At 51.0% G+C, this 22,089-nt stretch overlaps 1 protein-coding gene and 1 long non-coding RNA gene across 2 annotated transcripts; one reads left to right on the forward strand and one right to left on the reverse strand.

Moving 5' to 3' along the window:
• Positions 1-931: 931 nt before the first annotated feature.
• Positions 932-15,865, reverse strand: Mfsd2a (MFSD2 lysolipid transporter A, lysophospholipid). The gene is made up of 14 exons (XM_059254902.1): positions 15,346-15,865; positions 13,727-13,861; positions 10,895-11,019; positions 5,861-5,996; positions 5,663-5,741; positions 5,010-5,167; positions 4,480-4,570; positions 4,242-4,363; positions 3,975-4,058; positions 3,495-3,578; positions 3,273-3,385; positions 2,910-3,053; positions 2,641-2,817; positions 932-1,396 (listed from the first exon to the last, which is right to left on the reverse strand). The coding sequence occupies exons 1-14, from the start codon at positions 15,436-15,438 to the stop codon at positions 1,333-1,335; spliced, it is 1,605 nt and encodes a 534-aa protein (XP_059110885.1). The 5' UTR covers positions 15,439-15,865; the 3' UTR covers positions 932-1,332.
• LOC131904000 (uncharacterized) lies at positions 15,275-17,442 on the forward strand. Its single transcript, XR_009377650.1, has 2 exons — positions 15,275-15,828; positions 16,914-17,442. It is a non-coding gene; the product is annotated as an uncharacterized LOC131904000 (long non-coding RNA).
• Positions 17,443-22,089: the final 4,647 nt, after the last annotated feature.

Raw genomic sequence — 22,089 nt, forward strand, 5'->3', positions numbered from 1 at the left:
TGACCTGGGTGTGCAACCCAGTGGTACGGTAGGGAGACCCTTGCAAACTTGTAAAAGCCAACTATTAAGTTTTCAGGGATTTACAAGATGGTACAAGCAAGCGTAACTTGACTGGCTACAGTGGGAATGTTTGCGCGGCGGGAATGGGACAAATACTTTAACCAGGGCCTTTCCCCACCAGAGCCAGGCCACTACCCAATACCCACACCTAGACACATACAGTCTCCACCTTCAGCATCACTGACAACAGTTAAGGGAAAGGTCTCCAGGGACACGACAGACCCCCAACCAGTACACCTAGCCCCACAGGCTCAGGTATACACATGGTGACAGACAGAACAACAGTGGCCTGCTGTTTCCTTAGCCCTTCTCCCACACGGGGACACAGGGAGCAGCGGTTAAAATGCTGAGAGTCTCAGAGATGGGACGGAGCTCCGCTTGTGTCACTCTTTGCCATGTGACCTTAGCCACACCTTTTTTTTTTTTTTTTTTTTTTTTTTTTTTTTTTTTTTTGATTTTTCGAGACAGGGTTTCTCTGTGTAGCTTTGCGCCTTTCCTGGATCTCACTCTGTAGACCAGGCTGGCCTCAAACTCACAGAGATCCACCTGGCTCTGCCTCCCGAGTGCTGGGATTAAAGGCGTGCGCTGCTGCCGCCACCCAGCTACACCTCTTTTAATACTAGAGCTTGAGTTTTCATTTTTTTCTCGTTAAGTCAGGGACAGTCCTGCCATGACACAAGAGTTCCCCAGGTTCAATGAGATCACCATGAACTGTGTGCCAAACCAGCCTAAGGCACTTGGTACAGAGTAAATGTCAGCCAAGGCTGCTATTGTACCCTCAGGTATACTCACTGGCCCCAGGGACTTTGTGAGCCCATTGGCTATCTGGGTCTCACCACGGATGGCTAAGAACATAGAAGGAAGCAGGAAGCTTTGTTCTCCAGTTTTTATGAAAATTAATAACATTAATAGCTCACAGACATATACATACACACATCACTATGTACACAGTCATTAAGTTATTAATTAGTCTCTGTATAAAACGTTTCTACATTAGTGTCCTGAGCTAGCCCCAGTCAGTCCTTGGCATAAAATATTCACAGTAGCAGCCCCAGGGCTTGGCCCTGTGGGCAGGCAGTGAGGAGACGAGGGAGCGGCCAGCCCTGCAGTGAGCACACATGTCCTGTGCTGCTCGCCCTCCATCCAGTCCTTGGTCCCTGTCTTGACACAGGAAGAACAGCAGTTCAGTGCGAGGACAAAAAAGATCCTGTGCCTCATGCTACCTGGTGCCCCAGGTCCTTTGTGTGGTGGCTTCAGGTAGCATGGCAGGTCCTAGAGAATGCTGGCGAGCTCTGTGGAGTCTGTATCAGAGCAGCCTGAGCTGCTGGCTTCGTCTCTGCAACAGAAAAGACAGCTTAGAGGACGCATCTTCACCCTCCTCCGCTGCCACCTGCCTTAGGAATCTTGGCCCTGGAGTTCAAGCCAGCTGTCAGTCTTGTCTACACCACAGGACAGTTTGCTCACTCCTACGGTCGGCCCAGAAGCTTCTGGTTGCTGTTCCTGCTGAATGAAGGAGGCCACCACAAACCTCAGAGAGCCACTGGCTGGCTGACAAGGGAGCATGAGTCACTCCACCCTGCCCTATCATTTCTGGCCACGCCGGAGGACCTGTTTGCCAGGAGGGTATCAGAGTACAGGTTACAGCTAGAACACAGGGCAGGGCTCAAAGCCTTATCCTCAGTTCCTGGCCAAACTTCAATTTTCTTCATCTGCAGGATAGGAATCGTAAGAATCTTGCCATGGGAGTGGTGGCTGTCACCTCAGTACTTAGGAGGCAGAGCCAGGTTAGCCTTGGCTACACAACTAGTTTGATACCAGCCTAAGCTAAATGAGACCCTGCCTCAAAAAAACACAAAACACCTCAGTTGCCTAAGGATGGGTTTGTTAGAAGGCGGGGGTGGGGAGTGTGGGGGTGGGGTGGGGGGAGTGTGGGAGGAGTGGGGGGGTGGGTTGTCCTGAAAGCATACTTCTAAACACAAGCTCCTTCAGGACAGGGAGTCTTGTTTGGTTTTAGAGACAGGGTCTCTCTACATAGCCCTGGTTATCTTGGAACGCCCTATGTAGACCAGGCTGGCCTCAAACTAACAAAGATCCACCTGCCTCTGCCTCCTAGAGTTCTGGAATTACAGGCATGTGTCACCAGGCCTGGCCATTTTCTGTTTGTTTGTTTTTTGTTTTTGTTTTTCCTACCTCAATGCTGGCATTCAGAAAGTGCTTGTTGCTTGTTGAGTAAATATATACAAAAGTAGTCAAAGTGGTACCTAGTGTGTAGCTAAGCATTTTCTGGATCTGTCCACCAGCGGCAGAAGTTGAGAACTTAGACTGGCGCACACACACATACTCACACACACACTCACACTCACATACACACTCACACATACACTCACATACACACACTCTCACACACAGACACACATTCACACACACATTCACACCCATACACACAGACACACATACACTCACACACACATTCACACTCATACACACATACACACACTCTCACACAGACACACACACATACACTCACACACACACACACACACACACACACACACACACACCCTCTCCCCCTCCCCTCACCGGAGAGCCTGCAGAGCTTTCTTATTCTGGCGCCGCTTCTCCTCATCGATGGGGTACAGCTTGAAGAGCAGCAAGCCCAGGAGGATGAGGATGATGGGGGCCATGGTCACCAGCATCTTCAGTGTAAACTTGACCTGTTCCGGCTGGGAGCACCCCTGTGTCTGGTACTCAGCAAAGCTGTGGGACCCAGTGGGCAAGGAGCGGTGAGGATGGAGTACCTGGACCCTGCCCCTGTCCCCAGCCTTGCCCAAGACTCACAGGCCACTCACTCAAGACTGAGGGTGGAGACACCCAGGGAGACTCCAGAGGCAAACTTGGTGAAAAAGACATAGAAGGAAAAGAAGATGGGCTCAGTGCCAGGGGAGTGAGGGTGCTTCAGGTGGAAGTCGTCGATGACGTCGGGCAGCATGGACCTAGGCAGAGCGGGTGGTGGCAGCCGTGAGTGACCCCCCACCTAGCCACCAGCCCGTTCCTATGGTATCCGTGTCCATGGGAAGGAACTGCCTTCTGGGAGTTGCAGACCCACCTCATCCCAGACCCATAGAAAGGCGGGGGAGAAGCCCCCAGAGCACACTCCCCAAGTGGAGGGGGTCGGCTTGGGGGACAAACTCAGTGAGCCTGTATCTACCTACCAGGGCAGCAAGAAAGCAGCAGCTACGCTGACACCAGCTGCTATAGCCACCACGTACGTGACGATTAGATTACTCTTCATGAGGGCCACCAAGATGAGAAAGGGAACTGCTGACTAGGACAGAGAAGGTGGAGGAAGGTGGGTCACCTGGGAGGCTCCCATCTGCAACCCCCTCCCCACAGACCCAACGCAATCCCAACTCCACCCCTTGAGCCCCACTCACTGAGATCCCCACATAGACAGCTGTCTTCTTGCCAAAGCGGGTTAGGAACCACTGCCAGATGGGGATGGTGAATGTGGCCGAGAGCTGCGAGCGACAAAAACCGTGGAGGAGGTGGGTTATTGCTGCAGAGAACCGCCCTGCCCTTTCCAGGGCCCCGAAGATGCTCCCAGGTCAGCCACTGGCAGTGAGGAAGTTGACAGGCATGTCTGATGGCTTCCCGGGGGAGCCGAGAGCAAGCCATCCTCCGGGCTTTTCATAACTCTGAATGCAAAGCTGCACAAAGTTGTTGGCGTCCTTGTTTTTCCTGTATGGACACTGTAACCATCCAGCCTCAAATCCTCCTTTCATAACCCTCCCTAAGGGATTGCAGGTGAGGTCCAGGGAAACCTCCTTCATCCCCTCATGACTAAGGACCAGCTGAAGGTACCCTCTGACTGTCCAAAGACCTATTCATCAGTTAACCACATGCCCTGTACTCACCATGATGGCCAGGAGGAGGTTCTGGAACTCGTTTCGGAAGCCCAAGGTATAGGTGCAGAACAAGGCGAAGTTGCCCTCCACCAGCTGGGAGATGGAGCAGAACAAGGAAACGAAAGGAGGAAGGTGACTTAGGGATTCCAGAGACCCCCAACTTGCCCCACTCCCTCCTACCTGCCCCCCCGAACTTCACCACAAGCCAAATCTTCTCCAACTCCACTCTTAACAGACGCGCTCTCAGGATGAGCATCTCAGGCCCCACCCACTCACCATGAAAGCCAGGGAGGTGAAAAGGAAGCCTGCGATGAGCTTGACATAGGGGCCATGACTCATGACCAGCCGGAGGCCCTGAAAGAAGGAGATCGACTCGGCCTGCTGGGCCTCGTAGGGTTCTAGGGACCGGAAAGGATCATGAGGAGGGAGCAGAGGTCCCCCCCAAGCCTGAGGACCAGGCAGGAGGGGTTCTGCTCCCCTGGCCGTGGGCTGACCCTCCCCAGTAGTGTCTCACCTCGCTGCTCCCGCACGCCTAGGACCAGAATGACAGCGCAGATGACGTAGATGGAGGCGATGATCCCTGCTGCCAGCAGGTATGCATTTTGCTATGACATACAGAGACAGGGTCAGTCTGATCTCAGCCCAGCAGCCCCACTCCACGATCTCAGGCCAGGCCTTTCTCCTGTGGGGGCCTCACTGTGTCCATCTGTGAACCAGGACGATCATCCTGGACCTGCTGTTGCTTCCCAAGGCTGGGCTAAGTCCAAGTATACAAAACGTTACACGGCCAGACTGCGTAGTGTGTGAGCCCACAGCCCAAGTCTTCCCCCACCTCTGCAACCCACTGGGACCCTAGACAAGCTACTCAGCCTCCCAGCCTTCACTTTCCTTGTCTATAAAGTGGGTAGATGTAGGTACTAATATTTACATTTACCAGACGCCCACTAATTAATAGACACCAGCTACTCTTACTGCTTTTAGGATAACTGCAAAGCACCCCATTTGTTCTCCCCCGATAAACCCCTGCCTTGCCAGGGTCCTCACCGTTTCTTTGAGGGAGGTGGTGCTCTGTGTACGATTGACAACTTCTGAGGCCACTACAGAGCCATTGTGGTCCTGGAGACAAGGTGCGTTGGCTTGGCCCACAATTTGTCCTTGGATCGCTGTGCCTATCACTGTACCCAGCACCTCCACAGTCATCCCTAGGCAGGGAAAGGGTTGTTTTCAGATGTGCCACATGGCCTGTAGGCCCAGGGAAGAGAGTCATACAGAAGCCACTCTTGGCTCCAGGTGAGTTGAGCTACGGGGCAGGAGGATGACATTTCAACCTACATTCATGGCTTTTCTCTGTGTAACCTTCAGACCAGTCCCTGGACCCCCTCTGGGTCTCACTTGAGCAATAAAGGGATTGAGTTATTTTTTAACATGCTTTCATGGGCTGGGGATATAATTCAATGGTTAAGTGACTGCTTAGTATACATAAGGCTCTGGGGTCAATCCCCAGCAGCAGAGAGAGACAGGGGACAGAGGGAGGGGGATTCACTACACACACACACACACACACACACACACACACACACACTGAAGAGTAGAGCAAAGAGCTGGGCCCACAAAGTACAAGGTGTGGGAGGGGGGCAGACCAGAGAGGTCCAGGGCCCCCCTGTGGGGAGGGCCCAGCTCATAGGGGAGGAACTTACTGTAGGCGGTGGCGGAGTCTCGCTCACTCTGCTCTGTGCTGATGAACATGGTGAGTGCTGAGTAGGGAACGTGGAAACACTGTTGTGGAAGAGAAGCTCTCGGCCAGTTAGATGGATGAAGAGACATGCAGAGGCCCCCAGGGATCGCCCTTGACCCTGCCCCTCACCAAGGTACCAAGGGGAGGAGCCCACACTCACCGTGACCAGTGTCTCAAAAAGGCAGTAGAAAAGCAGGTACCAGAGGAACCCATGGGACCTTTCCCCTAGTGGGAAGTCAGGCACGAACCAGATGAGGAAGTAGGCGATGATGGCCAGGGGAGTGGAGAAGATGATCCTGAGTAAGGGGAAGGTCTGAGCGGAGGCAGGAGGATTCTAAGAGCCCACATCTGTTCCGCAGGTGCCCATCAATAGAGAAGGAAGTTTCTACTCTGAACCCTCCCCACCCAGAGCCTCAGGGGAAGAGACTGATGGCCGTGCCCGGAGGACCGAAGAGGGCAACTTCCTGGACCAAAATCTTGAGCAAGGAGCTTGAAGGGGTCAGAGAGCAAGGAGCATGGGGTCAGACTCCGAGTCTCATGCATGTCTTTCCTGGAGCAGGAGTCCCAGTGAAAGGGACATTCTAGCGCCTGTCCTCTGCCCTCCATGCTTCATTTGTACACACAGGGAAGCTAGAGCAGGTGAAGAGGCCAGCGTCTGGTGAAGGAGGGGAGAGGGTCCGCGGAAGAGGACGGGACCCAGTCACAGAACTGTAAGGAGGATGGAGGACAAATGTCTGGCTCCCATGGGAGTCCAGCCTATCACGAGAGGCTGTTCCTCAGGACGGATCAACTTCACAGCTTTAGCACAGGAAGCGGAACACAAAGGTTCTACGGAAGAAGGCCTCAGGCCAGCAAGACGGCTCAGTGCTGCCAGACCTAACAGCCTGATACTCTTCCCCGGAACACGCATGGCAGAAGGAGGGCACCGACTCCCACAAGTTGTCCTCTGGCCTCCACATGTACTGTGGCATGCCCACATGTCTACAGACATGCCCACACACACGCACAATAAATATTTTTAAAAAAAGGAAGGCCCTGAGTTACATACACTTCTGGGGTCCAATTCTGAGTCTGTCACTATAAAAACTTAGTTTAAACAAACAAACAAACAAAAAAAAAAAAACAACTTAGTCTTGAGCAAATTATTTAACTTCTCTGAGCTCATTTCCTCACATATAAAATGAAAATAAGAAATAGTACACTGCGTACATTCAACATTTACTCAAATATTTATGGAGCTCAGTGATGTGCTAGGAACTACTCTGACTGTGGAAGATGTATCTGTGAAGAAAAAGACATCACTGCTCTCACAGAACTCACAGTCTAGTTGGTAAACAACATAAATTACGAGCTATTCAGCCCTAAAAATGAAATTCTTGACACATATTACAACAGAGAACCTTGAGGAATGGCCAAGTGTCTAAAAGACAAGTATTGTACAGTTTAACTTATGGGGGGGGGGGGGTCCACCAAATCCATAGTTTCATGTGGAAGATACATCAGCTCCTAAGGGCACTTACTATGCCTGATGACCTGAGTTCAAATTCACAGAGCCCATAGGCAGAAAGAATCAACTCCTGAAAGTTGTCCACACACACACACACACACACACACACACACACACACACACACACACCCCACCACCATATACTCTCCTTGAACAAAACAAAACAAAGCAAAAAGTGGTTGACAGATTGATAGGTGGAGGGGGAAGTAGGGATTATCTTTTGATGAACTCAAAGTTTTGGTTTGAAAAGATGAAAAAGTATTGGGATGTGCCAGGCAGTAGTGGCGCACGCCTTTAATCCCAGCACTTCGGAAGCAGAGGCCGGCAGATCTCTGAGTTCAAAGCCAGCCTGGTCCACAAATCGAATTCCAGGACAGTCAGGGCTTTGCAGAAAAATAGCAACAATAAAAAAATAATGGGACGGGAGGGCATGATGGTCACACAAGGATGTAAATATGCTTAACGCGACTTTATCGGACACCTCAAAAGTTTACAGTGAGCCAGGTGACTTTAATCCCAACGAGGCGGGGGGGCAGGTGGATCTCTGTGAGTTTGAGGCCAACCTCGTCTACAGAGTGAGTTCCAGGACAGCCAGGGATACAGAGAGAGACCCTGTCTGGAAAAAACAACAACAAAAACGGTTACAACGAGCTGGGCAGAGTGGTGCAGGACTGAGTCCCCACATTCAAGAGACAGGCAAAAAGATCGTGAGTTCAAAGTCAACCTGGGCTACTTAGTGAGATCTGTTTTTGGGGTTTTTTTTTTGTTTTTTTGTTTTTAAATGAAAGACATGGGCTAGAGGGATGGCTCAGCAATTGAGAGCATTTGTTCTTGCATAAGACCTAGGTTAAATTTTCAGTACCCACATGGCAGCCCATAACCACTCATAACTCCAGTTTCAAGAGATCCAAAGTCCTCTTCTGACCTCCTCAGGTACCAGGCACAGGTGTACATGCAAGCAAAACACTCATACATTATAATATGTATATATATATAGATATAGATATAGATATCTATATATATAGAGAGAGAGATAGATATATATATAGATATATGTTTGATTTTGCTTTTTCATTTTTTTGAGACAAAGTCTCTCTATGTAATCATGCAGACCAGGCTGGCCTCATGTTCAGGGAATCCCCCGTCTCTGCTCTCAAGAGCAGGTGGATTTCTGTAGTCTGAGGACAACCTGGTCTATATAAGAAGTTGCAGGGCAGCCAGGGCTACATAGTGAGACCCTGTCTCAAAAACAAAACAAACCAAACAAGGGTTGAGCTGGAGGTGTTGGTACATGACTATCATCTGAACATTTAGGAGGTGGAGAACAGTGAGTTGGAGGCCAGCCTGGGCTACAGGAAACCTAGTCTTTAAAGAACACAACCAAACAAAGATCAAGGCTGTAGAACGCTTGCCTGGCATGGGCAAGGCCCTACTTTTGAGTTCTACCACAAATAAATCCATAAATAAGGGAAATGCTATTATATATATATATATATATATATATATATATATATATATATATATTTCATAGTCTTTATATAGTTATAACATATTGAATGGTGGTAAATGCTATGGAGAAAAGGAACCAGGCTAGAAGAGGCTAAAGCTGTGGACTAAAGCAGGCTAATAGCCAGGAGACTACAAGCTCAGTTCACAGCTGGCTGAGAGGGCAGTAGCTGAGAAGGCGTGGATATAGTCAGAGAGTCTGCATTACAGACCTCTGAGGCAAGTGTGGGCCCAGGCAGGGGACAGTCTGTGCAAAGGTCCTTAGGCAGGAGTATGGAACAGCAGGACCCATGGGCTGGAGTGCAGTGAGTAAGAGAGATGGAATCGGGAGATAAGGTGGAGAAAGGGACATCTCACAGGCAAATAAATGTGAGGACTTCAACTCTGGGGGTTGAAGTAGGCTCGAGTCTTAAGTGAGTTGACAGAAAAAATGTTGAACAGTACTTGGGACGTTAAGTGTTTGCTGTGATCATATCAGGAAGGCTCAACAGGAGAAGAGGTCTTCGGGAACCACTACAGGCCAAGGCCACAAGTGGGCAATGCCTGGTAACCAACCTCAGGGGACAGCCTGCTGCACCTCGGTGTGACCCTGCTCACAGGGTCTCACAGATGGCCTTAGGAAGTCCTGGGAAAGAGAATGTCAGCACCTTTGTGGTCTGCAGGAGGAGCTTGGGGTGGGAACTGCCCTAACATCTGGGAGGAGACCCGGCTAACACTAACCAACCCTGACAGACCCAGGCTCTTGCTGGTCTCTGGGCGTGAGGAGATGCAGCCTGGGATGAACACAAGCGCCCCTCAGCCTATGAGCCATCCCATGTGTATTCTGTCACACGCCCAGGCCCTTGACACCCAGAAATCAGCCTAAGGGGTCCCCAGCAACTCTCCTGGAGTAGCTGTCACACTGACCAAGCAAAAGTCCTCAGACCTCCCTCCTACAGGGAAGCCATGCTGGCCCTCCTCCTCCTCCTCCTCCTTCCACCCCCTCCACGTTGTCTCCTCAGAGAACAGGGCTCCTTCTCAGCCTTCCTCAAACTCCCCATCCTCTTAGGCAGGCCGCTGAACAGCTCTGCTGGCCTAGGAACCCGATGTGACTGGGAGTAACCCTGTGAGACAGCGCATCACACAGCGGCCTCCTATTGGCTGGGCCTCATGAGGCGATGTGGGAGCAGGGCCCCGCCCTCCACCAGCTGCCAGGAGGCCGGCACAGGGCCAAGTCTCACAGGCTGGTGCTCAGAGCTCCCTGAGCAGCTTGCCCAGGTAAAGGAGGCTCTCCTGCCCTCCCCTCCATCCCCTTGGCCATGAAGCCTGGATCAAAGGCTCCAAGCTGGGCTTTTGCCAGGGGCTGGCAGGACTGGGGTGGGTGGGGGGCCTCGTGGGAAAGGAAACCGTGGAGGTGCAGAGACTGCTGGAAGAGCTTTGAAGGCCGGAGACCAGGTATGGGCGCCCCTGGGGCAGGAAGGCGCCCACTTAAGCTTGGATGGGCTGGAGATGAAAGGGGTACACTCCCCCCACCCCCTGAAGCAGGATGTCCTGGAGGGAACCAGAGCCCGGGCTTGGCCTGTCTGGTGCGGCTCCATCACGGTCTGATCTATGGCAACTGCCTCCCCCAACCTTGTTCCACAAGCTGAGGCTGAATAGACTCAAGGAACAATCCCACTCTCAGTATCGCCCCTACCCATGTCCTACCATCAACCACCTTGAAGGAACGTCAAATTGGGTATCCATACCTGCCAGGCATTATTCTGAGTGGTTTACATATTAAAATCCTCACCATACCTCCATTTTCCCTAAGGTTCAGAGATGTTAAGTAACTTGCTCAAGGCAACACAGCTCTAAGTAGCAACGCTGCCAACTGTTCCTTCCGAAGACCAACTTCTGCCACTTCAGAAGTGACGAGTGGGAGAACTGAGGATTCCAGCCTCACCAAAGTGAGTGAGAGGACCTCCCTGAGCTGAGGGAGGGGAACCAACGTCACTTGGGCCAGCCCAGAAATGAACTGGCTAGGTGTCCCAGTGCCCATGTCCGGGGCAGCTAAGGCCTCAGCGTGGGGTTTCAGCACCTTTGAGCTTTTGTGTCACCTCGTCCCCTCAAGCCCCAACCTGTGACAAGAGGCAGAAGGACTGACGGACAAATAGACCGGAAGCCTCGCCTTGTGCACTGTGAAGGAGCGTCTCTACTTACCAGGGCATGAGGCGGCCCAGGCGAGTCCAGGAGGATTTGCTGATGCAGAAGCCCACCAGAGGGTCCGTGAAGGCATCCCAGGCTCGGCCCACAAAAAGGATAATGGAAGCAGGGAGCGGGTCCACCTGCCGTGGGGAAGAGGCCAAAGAAGACATTCACCTCAGCAGGGATTCCCTCACTGTCAGCCAGGCCATGGAGACCTGCTCCCCCCTGGATCTTAAACATTTTCACTCACTATTTCTCTTTTCAAGACAGGGCTTCTCTGTGTAGACCTGACTGTCCTAGAACTCGCTCTGTAGACCAGGCTGGCTTTGAACTCAGAGACCCACCTGCCTCTGCCTCCCAAGTGCTGGGATCAAAGGCGTGGGCGACCACCGCCCAGTTTCCCTCACTTCCTTAATAGTGACAATAGCAGAGCCAGGGGCTCAGCTCAGTGGCAGCATGATTGCTTGCCTAGAATGGATGGGGTGCTGGGTTCAATTCCCCCACACTGTGAAGAAACAATAATTACAACAGCAACTGGGCATAGTGACACACGCCTTTAACCCCAGCATCCGGTAGACAGAGACAGACAGATCTCTGTGAGTTCAGTGCCAGCCTGGTCTACAGAGTGAGTTCCAGGACAGTCAAGACTACATAGAGACACTCAGTCTCCAAAAGACAAAATAATAGTAATAATAATAATGATGACGACAACAGCATTTCTCTGATAACTGTGTTATCAGAGTAGGACTGTGTTCGAAGCTTTTCTGGATCTTTCCTTCCGTCTGCTGCACTTAAAAATATCTCACCAGACCGGGCAGTGGTGGCGCACGCCTTTAATCCCAGCACTCGGGAGGCAGAGCCAGGCAGATCTCTGTGAGTTCAAGGCCAGCCTGGTCTACAAAGCGAGTTCCAGGAAAGGCGCAAAGCTACACAGAGAAACCCTGTCTCGAAAAACCAAAAAAAAAAAAAAAAAAAAAAAAAGAAAAGAAAAGAAAAGAAAAGAAAAGAAAAAAACCAAACATCTCACCAGACAGAATGAACACAGAATCATTTCCTTCCTTCTTTCTCACAGTTCTGAGTCCCTGACCACCTGATAACAGAGCTAGTGTCTGTTCCCTGGGCAACCACAGTGAGCCTCAGTTTGCTCATCTGTATAAGAGTTATGGGTTGTAGTGTGGTTTATGAGGTCAGGCTTTATTCTGGATATGGACAAAGGAATCTATAGATGCTTTCCTTCATCTTCTTTTTTTAAGAATTCATCTTATTATTTTAAGTTATGTGATTGTGGGGGGGGGGGCGTGGGGTTGTTTGAATGAATACAGGAGGCCAGAGGCATTGGATCCCCTAAAGCTGGAGTTCTAGCCAGTTGTGGTTTTGAGTGGCCTGGTACAGGTACTCACAACTCAGGTCCTCTGAAAAGATCAGCAAGCCGTTAACCACTGAGCAATCTGTCCAGTGACCTCCCCTGACCATGACACTGTGAGTGAGTGTGTGTGTGTGTGTGTGTGTGTGTGTGTGTGTGTGTGAGAGAGAGAGAGAGAGAGAGAGAGAGAGAGAGAGAGAGAGAGAGATCTCATTTGTACTCCTGACTGGCCTAGAACTTGGTAAGTAGACTAGACCAGGGTCTAACTTGCAAGGATCCTCCTCTTGGCTCTCCCTTCCCAGTGCTGGGATTACAGGTGTGTGTGTGTGTGTGTGTGTGTGTGTGTGTGTGTGTGTGACTATGCCTGCCCTATAGATGCTTTTTAGAAAGTGGCCAGTCACCTTCAAACACTCTAGGTTCTAAATACAGATTTTTTGGTTTCAACCTCATCCATAAAGCCTTGATTTTTTTTTTTTTTTTATATACTTTGTTTTTGAGACAGGGTCCCAGACTGGTTTTGAAATCTCAATCCTCCTGTCTCAGCCTCCTAAGTGCTGGGCTAACAGGCATGTGCTGCCATGTCCAGTTGTTAAAACCCTGCTCCGGAAAGCTGGCCACCTCCCTGAACTATACGCCCCTACCTACACTCACCCCACTCACTCTAACCCCATTTTATGCTCTACTGCAGGTTCCTCTTATTTATAACCCCCTTGGGGCCCAGCCATGGGAACTGTTTGAAACCTAGCTACTGAATGAGTCTTCTGTCCTTTCTGGGGCTCAGTGTTCCACACCTGCAAATGGAAACTAATATGCCTCACTTGCCCAGCGATGCTACACAAAAAAGAGCCAGTGAGGGCACCCTGGAGCCATGGTTACTCAGTCTCCCACTCTCTCATCCAGACAGGGTGAATTCTTTGGATGCCAGGCTGCTGGCCAAGGCTTCTCAAATACACACAGTAGCCCTGCTTCACCCAAACTACCCCTCCCCATCAGAGACCCAAAATACTGGGGCACTCCCACACATGCCCACACCTTTAGGTTTCCCTATCCACCACCAACCTGTCACTTCTCAGGTGAAGGTGAGATACATTTCTCCCAAGAGCCTGGCAACATCCACTAAAACCCTGAGCCAACCCAGCTGACTGTCTTCCAGCCAGGGACATGGTGTGCCAGTCTCTTCTAAGAACAGTGTCACCAACGGGTCCCATTCTCCCTCACAGCCGCTGCTTAGCCCTCCAGGCTCTATTGCTCCTGCCAGGCAAGGGAGAGTTGCCAGCCATGGTTCCTGGGGCAGAAAGACAGACTCCCTTCCTGGACACTTCCGAAAGCCTTATTTCTCATCCACTGCGACCCTGAGTGGCAGCCAAGGAATGTGTTCTGGTCCTGTTTTACCACGGGGGAAAACCGGGTGAACCTACCAAGAAGAGCCTACCGCTTCCCACCTCTGGATACCGGAGGAGCCTGCGGGCGCTCAGATCACTCACCTTAGCCACATCCAGCAGGTAGATCTGCAGGAAGAACCCCAGGGCACAGCCTGTCAGCTGGTATGGGGCCCCTCCAACTGCATAACAAAGCTTGTTGCAAATGGACAATTGCTGTGTCTTCTTCTTCGGTTCCTTCTGGGGAGAGAAGGGAAGACTGAAAACAAACCCGGGATTCTGGCCTCCAACCTAGTCTCCAGCCAACCAGACCAGGGGGAATAGCTCCTCCACCCTGCCCAGTTCCCACCTAGGGAAATCCAACTTCCCCTACCCCAGAGGAAGTTGCCCTTAAACTCAGACTTATCCCCCACATCTCCCCTAGACTCCTGAGGAAACCTATCACCCTTCATCTTTAAAGATCGTCTCCCAGGCCAGGTGTGGGGAGGTAGAGCCAGGCAGGTCTCTGAGTTTGAGGCCAGCTTGGTCTACAGAACGATTTCCTAGACAGCCAGGACTACACAGAGAAAGCCCGTCACAAACAAACAAAAACATAAAAATCTTCTCCCAGGTCCTCAGCCTTTGCTCCTTTCCAAGTTACCCAGAGAGAGCATGTTATAGCAGTGGACTGGTACCCGCCCCGCACTAGCTGCCACAACCTGAAAATCCTCTTGTTGCCAAAAGCTGCCTGAGCCCAGCCCAGACTCCCTCCCTGATGCCCCGCAAGAGCCAGGATCCACCTGCCTACTGGTTGAGGGCACCAAGGCTGCGGGAGGCCCCAGCCCAGCCCGCTGCAGCCACAGCTGTTCCTTCCATCTGTCCCAAAGTTCCTGGGCCCCTGTAGGCAATCTTCAGCTCCAGGCAAACCCTTGAGCAGCCCTACCCTCGGACTCCCTGACACAAACCCCATCCAGCGCCTAGGGGACCTTGGAGAGGGGTGAAAAGGGCTCCAGGTGCAGGGCTCGGCCTGCTCCGGGTGGAGCACTAGGGGAGGCTGAGGTTGCCCGGGGAAAGTAGAGATTACTCATACATGGTAACAGCATAATTGCTCACTCGCTCCTTCCAAGATCAGTTAATAAAATTAAAAGGAAAAGTTAAGCACCTCCCAAGCAGATCTATTGTCAGCGATCCCTTTCCTGGGGCCGCATGGTTTCATGGGCTAGTTAAATAGATCCACAGAGCTAGGACCGGTCAGAGAAAGAGAGTGGAGACATACGGGACGCTGCGCATGGGAACCCTCATAGTCACACAAACGCTTTCGGTATGCGGCTCCTTTAAGAGCAGAGCCCTTGTTCTTATGAATGAACTTGAGTGGCCCTTCTCAGAGTTAAAGCGTGAGAGTGGAGGGGGCAAAAGAGGGGGGTGAGAGGTGGAGAACCAAGGGGACTCTCAGGTTTTGGGGGTCTCTCCAGACCTAAGGAGAGAACCTAGCGTGGCTCAGCACAGAAGAACCTAGAGCGCTGGGGAGAGCCCCACGCCATGCAGAGTTGCCGGCACCGCTCTTGGCGCAAACCCAGTGGAGGGTTGAGCAAAGAGGCTACAGACTTTCTCCATCACTCTCCGGTCCCGGAGCACCACTTGGACTTCTTTCTTTTTCCAAGCCTCACAGCACCCTGTTACCCCCCACAGTGTCCCAAGACCAGGCCTACCCCAGAAGCCCCTGTGCCCGCCTCTCGGGACCTCACCTTCACCTGGACCGGCCGTTCACTAGCTTGGAGGATGCCGGTGGGGAGCAGCCCCGCCGCGGAACCGCTCTCGGCGCCCTCTCCTTTGGCCATGACCCGCGGGCCACGCCGTCTGGAACCGGGACTCCGGGATGCTCCTGTGTTCTGCGGGCCCGCACTCGCCTGGGTCTCCCCGTCCTAGGCGCAGCCGCAGCTACCAGCACGTTCGCCAGCACTGAGCAAACCAGGATCGCCGGCAAGGAAAAAAACTCCTCTCGCATGCCCCCTCCGCGCCTCTTAAAGGTTCGGTCCTGAGCTTCCAGCCAATCCCTTCACGCGCCTGCCCTACTCGGCTGGCGGAGCCTCGCTGCTTAGCCACGTTCTCAAAGCCGGCATCCGGCAACGCGTGCTCCTCACCACCTAAACAAGGCTGAGAAACCCACCTGACTCGCCCAAGGAAACTGAAGCCCAAGGCTGAAAGTGACCTGCCCGAGGTCCCCCAGAGTGAGTTCTCCCTCAGTCGAGCCTGCTAGCCCATAACTTCTGAACCCTTTAAAGTCTGCCTCCTTTAAAGTCTGGAGTCAGGTGGCTTCTCCCCTCCCCCAAACCTGAGGTCATAGGCTGCAACTTTCACTATCAATGTCTCCCTCCCATGTCTCAAGATCCGCCGTTCCTTTGCCTTTGATATTTAGGGAGCCTTTTTCTTTCTTTCTTTTCTTTTCTTTTTTTTCTTTTTCTTTGGGGGGGGGGGGACTTTTCGAGACAGGGTTTCTCTGTGTAGTTTTGGAGCCTGTCCTGGAACTCACTCTGTAGACCAAGCTGGCCTCGAACTCACAGAGATCCGCCTGCCTCTGCCCCCCAAGTGCTGGGATTTAAGGCGTGCACCACCATTGCCCAGCTCTAGGGAGCCTTTTTCAATGGGAGAAAAAATTAGCCAGCCCATTGGCTGCCCCTTCCAGCAGGGAAGCTCTCAAGTTATACAAAGGAGTCATGGGCACAGCAGCCTTTTATGGATAGCTTCTAACAGGCTTAACACAATCTCATTGGGTGCCCACGAACTCCATCCGAGGGTGGTACTATTATTATCCCCATTTTATAGCTGAGGAAAGGGGGACACGGAGAAGAGGAGCAGCTGTTATGACAGAGTGTACAGGCCAGGAAGGTTTTGTCCAGTTCCTAAGTCTTTGCTCATGACTCTCCTGTTCTGCCTCTCAGCATAAATTACAGAAGGCTGGACTGGGTGTATGTGCTCCTAGACAGGAAGCCCTGGGAGATACAAGACTCCAAAAGCCCTCTGTGTCAAAAAGGAGAAAAAGGAAAGCTTTGAGAAAGAGAATACAGAGGAATGTGGTCCTTGAAAGAGAGGACCTTCATCTAAACAGAGCAGGCGTAACTGCCAGCAAAGAACAGCCTTTTCTTCCACCTCTGCTAACGTCACCCCAAGCTTCCCAGATCCCCAGCCTGGGTGACATCCAGCTCTCCCTCATCAGTGAAGTTACTGCTGAGATTCTCAGAGGCCGCTCACACACGACCTGTGTTTCTCTGTGCCGGACTCCTTTTTTTTTTTTTTCTTTTAATTCAAATTGCAGGGAAGAGATACTGAGATCCGACTCCCCCACGATGATCACAGCACGCTCCCTGATGCACCCTGGCAGATTCCATCTGGGCACATCCGCTGTACAGAAACAAGCCGGTGAAACGGTGAAGACCATCAGAAGGCATGGGCGAGGCTCCATGTCCCCACTCTGAGCCGTGTGACACGACCCTGTCCCATAAGAAGGCACAGATGGGGTTCCACGTCCCCCATGTGAGCCGTGTGACACTACCCTGTCCCATAAGAAGGCATAGGCAGGCTTTTTGTCCCCACTGTGAGCTGTGTGACACAACCCTGTCCCATAAAAAGGCACAGATGGGGTTCCATGTCCCCCATGTGAGCCGTATGACCCTCCCCAGTCTCTCTTCCCTGTTTTAGTCTTGATTTGACTACGGTGTCCTCTCTGATCTCTTTCAGCCCTAAATTCTTCACTCCCTTGAATCATAGCATCCCGTAAATGATCTGAATCACCAGGCCAGATCATGCTCTCCTTGAAAATAAAAACTATATCTCTTTTACTTCCACATCTCACTAAACTACAGTGAGTGAACGTTCAAACACCAGAGGAGCCCATTCAGAAAAGCCGCAGGCACCTCCACGTACCAGCTCTACAGTTGATCCTGGACAATCCTGTTAACCTCCTTGTGTGCAAAGTAGGAACCTATCTAATAGGGTTGTTTGAGGGATATGACAAGAAACTGTAGGGGAAGCGTTTAGCACAAGAGCTCAGGAGCTGAGGCTGGGCTGGTCCCCTCCTGGCCCAATTCCAGTCTGTCAGTGTAGCAATGCAAGATTCCAGATATGGCCTGACCAAGCCAGTACAATAGGCCTATTATTTCCCCCAGTCTGGACACGACACATTGTTAATGCAGCCTAAGACTGCTAGGCTTCAGAGCCTTTCTCTCCCGTGATCAGTTCCCATAAGGTTGTGGCTAACTAAATCATTCAGATCCTTTGCACCGGAGCTTGGGGTCAAGTCAAGGTTCTTCACCATCCTCTACTCTGTGTAATGCTGTCAACCTCTCAGCAGAATAATGTCATCGTGCTTATTTCAGCCTGTAGAAATCGTTTTGAATCCTGGCTCTGTTGCCCACAATTTTCTTCCACTATAAATTCAGGTCCAGCTCACCCTGGCAACTTCAGTTCTATCCGTATTGGTCAGGACAGAGCCCAGTAACATGGCCCTGGAGACAGTCATTCACCGTGAGCTGAGTCAGAGCAGCATAAACACAACAGTTCCCGATTAGCACATAGCCAGCATGTCTTGGGCAAGCACTGTGCTCAGTGCTTTGCTTTGAATATACCATCTAGTTCTTTTCTCCCAACACTAGCTAGGGTGTTTTTTATTACCTCCATTCTATAGAGACATCGAAGACTAAAAGAAGAGAAACAGGGATTTGATTTTGTAAACTTGATAACAGACTTGGTTGTTATCCTTCAGGTAAATACAGTCCTGACCATGTGACTCCATTAGTCCCTTTAGACATTCTCCTTTCTCCCTCCGCCTATCCAGACCACCAGGCGAGCTCTGGACACCTCACCAGCTCTATGAGCCTCAGAAGACTGGATCATAACCCTGGACCCCTTCTTCACAGCCACCATCGTCTCATGAGAGAAAGAACCTATCCAATGGTAGGACTGTCCTAGCCACCAGTACCTTTTCTGGGTCTAGCTCAGGCTCTCAGTTAAGGACAAATGAGTGTAAGTTCTCTGTGTTGCTCTGTATCCATGCAAGGCTGCAACTGGGTACTCCCCCAGAGAATTTCTGGATCCCCCAACCTTTCCGGAAGTAGAGAAGCAGAGTATGTACAAAGGTCCCAGAGAGGATAAGAATACTGTTCAGTTGGTAGAGTGTTGGTCTAGCATGCAAAAAGCCCCAAGTTTGATTCCCAGTAACTGTCATGGTGGTGCATGCCTGTTATCCCAGCACTTAGGAGACTGAGGCAGGAGGGTTGTTCAAGACTAGCTAGCCTAGTCAGAGAGTGGGGAGTGGGGGTGGTGCATGCCTTTAATGCCAGCACTCAGGAGGCAGAGGTAAGTGGATCTCTGAGTTCAAGGCCAGCCTGGTCTACAGAGCAAGTTCCAGGACAACCAAGGCTACACAGAGAGACTCTGTCTTGGAAGAAAAAAAAAGAAAAAAGTAGAAAGCCATAGAGGAAAACATCAGATGTTGACCTCTGGCTTCCACATGTGTGCACATGGGTGAATATACACTGTCCCTCCACGTGCATGCATATGCGCATGCACACACACACACACACACACACACACACACACAACTTCATTGGTTTGGCATGAGTATGTGAAGATTAGATGGAATGCTTAAAATAGTGAGCTTGACACACCATAAGCCAATGGTTCTCAACTTGTGGGTTGTAACCCCTTTGGGGGTCACATACCAGATATCCTGAATATCAGATATTTACATTAAAATTCCTAACAGTAGCAAAATTACAGTTTTGAAGTAGCAACAAAAATACTTTTATGGTTGGGGTCCCCACACCATGTGGAACTGTATTAAAGGGTCGCAGCGTTAGGAAGGGTGAGAACCCCTGCTGTAAGCAGTTTATAAAGTACTTCATTGTTGCTGTTGTTGTTATCATTATTTCTACACCAGGCAAAACATCACCAAGCAAGATTCTTTTTGTCAAAAAGATAAAATTTGCTTGTAACTCGCTGTACATCTTTAATCCCAGCACTCAGGAGGCAGAAGCAGGCAGATCTCTGTGAGTTTGAGACCAGCTTGGTCTATATAGAGAGTTCCAGGACAGCCAGGGCTATAGAAAGACCTTGTCTCAACAAGAAAAACAATGTTTGTTGTAAATGGTTGGGGGCTAGATTACATCTAATGACTCAAGATGGTATTTCTGGCCCACTGGGATGCTGCCAGGGCAAGTAACCAGAGAACTACTTGGAAGCTGGTACTTGCATATTATTGTTGAGGGGAAGGGTTGCTTTATACTATTGCTGCCAGGTGGAGTATTTGCAGTCTGTCACCTAGTGGTAAGATTGATCTATAGTCCCAACCTGTCAGTCCTATGACCCCGACTTCTGGAGAAAAGGGTCAAGCCCATACTTGGCTCAACAACTCACTGGCAAATTTACATCCTAGGTGGGGGTGTTCTAGGGAACGGGCAGGGCCTGGAGCAAAGGCTTCCTGGAGTAGCTGCAGAGATAGGGATGTCTCAGCCTGTTTCTGATCTGGTCCCTTCGTTTGTCCCGTGAAGAGGAGGTGGGGCAGAAAATTGGGAGGAGGGAACTTTGAGGGTCCCAAGAGAGGCTCCTTGGAGAGGAAGTGTCCAAGGGCCCTTGAAGTCACTTGAGGCTGCTAGTTCCTGGAATATTGGTTAGGTAATTATGGATCAGGAGAGGCCTCAAGACTAATCTATCTGATCTCATGAGGCCATGGACCACTCCACAGGAAAGCTTCCTGAACTGGTGATAGGTGATTCCAACCCCCAGTTCTCTGGGAACTGAGGAACGTAGAGAGTACCCAGAGATTCCGTGGGACAACTGGTGCCCCTGCTTCCAACTAGTGCCTCAGGGTCTTCTTATTCTGCACTTTCACAAGTTCAAGGCTCCTGTCCCCAGACAAAAGAGAGCCCTACTCCTACTGCTGAGGAGATGTAAAGATGAAGGAATGGCAGAAGCTGGCAAAGCTTGTCACCCTTGGCTCCCAAGGCCACGCTAAGACCACACAGTGCTAGGTAGGGAGGCCGCAGTGGTTTACACCAAGCCACCAGGTGCCCTCAGGGCTCATGAGATCAAGTGAAGAACTCTTTGAGCAAGAGCCCAGGCAAGGAGTGTCAGAGGGTGAGGATGAGTGCCTGAGCCACACCTCTCCCTACCTGACTAGCTAGCACGATGCCCTCCTCATGCTCACACCATGATTCTGCAAGGAAGCCTTGCCCTAGTCCAATGGCCTTGACCCATTCATAGTTGGAAGAGCCTAGACTCAGGTTAATTGGATAGGAAGGAACAGAGCTTGCCTTGTCCCTGGAGTCTTATCTCCTCTTTGGGCTTCCTTTTCGTCCATCTGAACAGATAGCTGCTTGCCATCTCCACTGAGGCATGCCAGGACCTTATTATGATAATGTTTGGACTCATTTATATTGATTAAAGGCGAGAAGCAATAACAGCAGAGCTAGGACCTAGCTAGGTTTGTCAGGGTTCTGTCTCTGGTTACATATGTGATTTGGGGCAGGTCACAACGTCTCTGCACCTCCTGTATCTGATCGGATCTGTACTTATGCTTCATGGTGCTATCCCGAGGATCTAATGAGACAGCGTCTGTGTTCAAAACAAACTTTACAGGTCACAACACATGATAGCTTCTTCTCTTCACCTGCTCCTGATTGTCACGATGTATGCTTTTGACCAATAGGCACTGGGAGAACAAATTTCTTACCATGTTTTGAAATGCAGAACTTAATGCGTGGTGGCCTCATGTGCTGTGGGTGGGTGGGTAGAGGTGGGAAGGGAGGGAGATGGAGAGCACAAAAGGACACGTAAAGGAGTCAGGGTGGCCTTATGGATGCAGTCATTTAAGCCTCCTTTGGACCAGCACAGAGATGAACAAGGTATGACCCATCTTGTGTTTTAAAGAGATCCCACCTAGTTGTGGAGGGAAATATAGGCAGAATATGACCACGTGATATGACCAAGGCCAGTCGAACTCCATCTGAGTGCCCAGAATTGAGAACACCAGATTCCGTTTGAGGGATGTAAGTCTTGAAAGGCTTCACGAGGAGGTAATGACAGAGCTGGCTAAGTGCTGTAGGATGAGGTGAGGAAGTAGGATGTGAGACAAAGGGAAGGCCTGGGACACAGGTGCGACAAGGTCAAAGAGCAGTGAGCCGCTTGCACTGGCTGCCCTGGAAATGGATGGTCTGTGAAGGTCAATGGTAGGAGTTCTGCATCATGCTACAGGCAGAGTGGAGCCCTAGGAAGCACTCCGAGCACAAGAGTGAAGTGATTGGAACTACAGAGGGAGGCTTCCCAGCCACAGTTCAGAGCTGGGTGATGGGGTCTGCTGAGCCTTAGTGGTGTGCTTGGTAAGATGGGATCTGGTGAGCATCCTCAGACTCTCAACCTATCCTCTCAAACGACAGATCTCATTTAAAAAGCTGGGCATGCTCCTTTAATCTCAGTGCTGAGAAAGGAGGCCAATG

The sequence above is a fragment of the Peromyscus eremicus genome, chromosome 2 (genome assembly GCF_949786415.1).
Source record: "Peromyscus eremicus chromosome 2, PerEre_H2_v1, whole genome shotgun sequence".
Lineage (NCBI taxonomy): Eukaryota > Metazoa > Chordata > Mammalia > Rodentia > Cricetidae > Peromyscus > Peromyscus eremicus.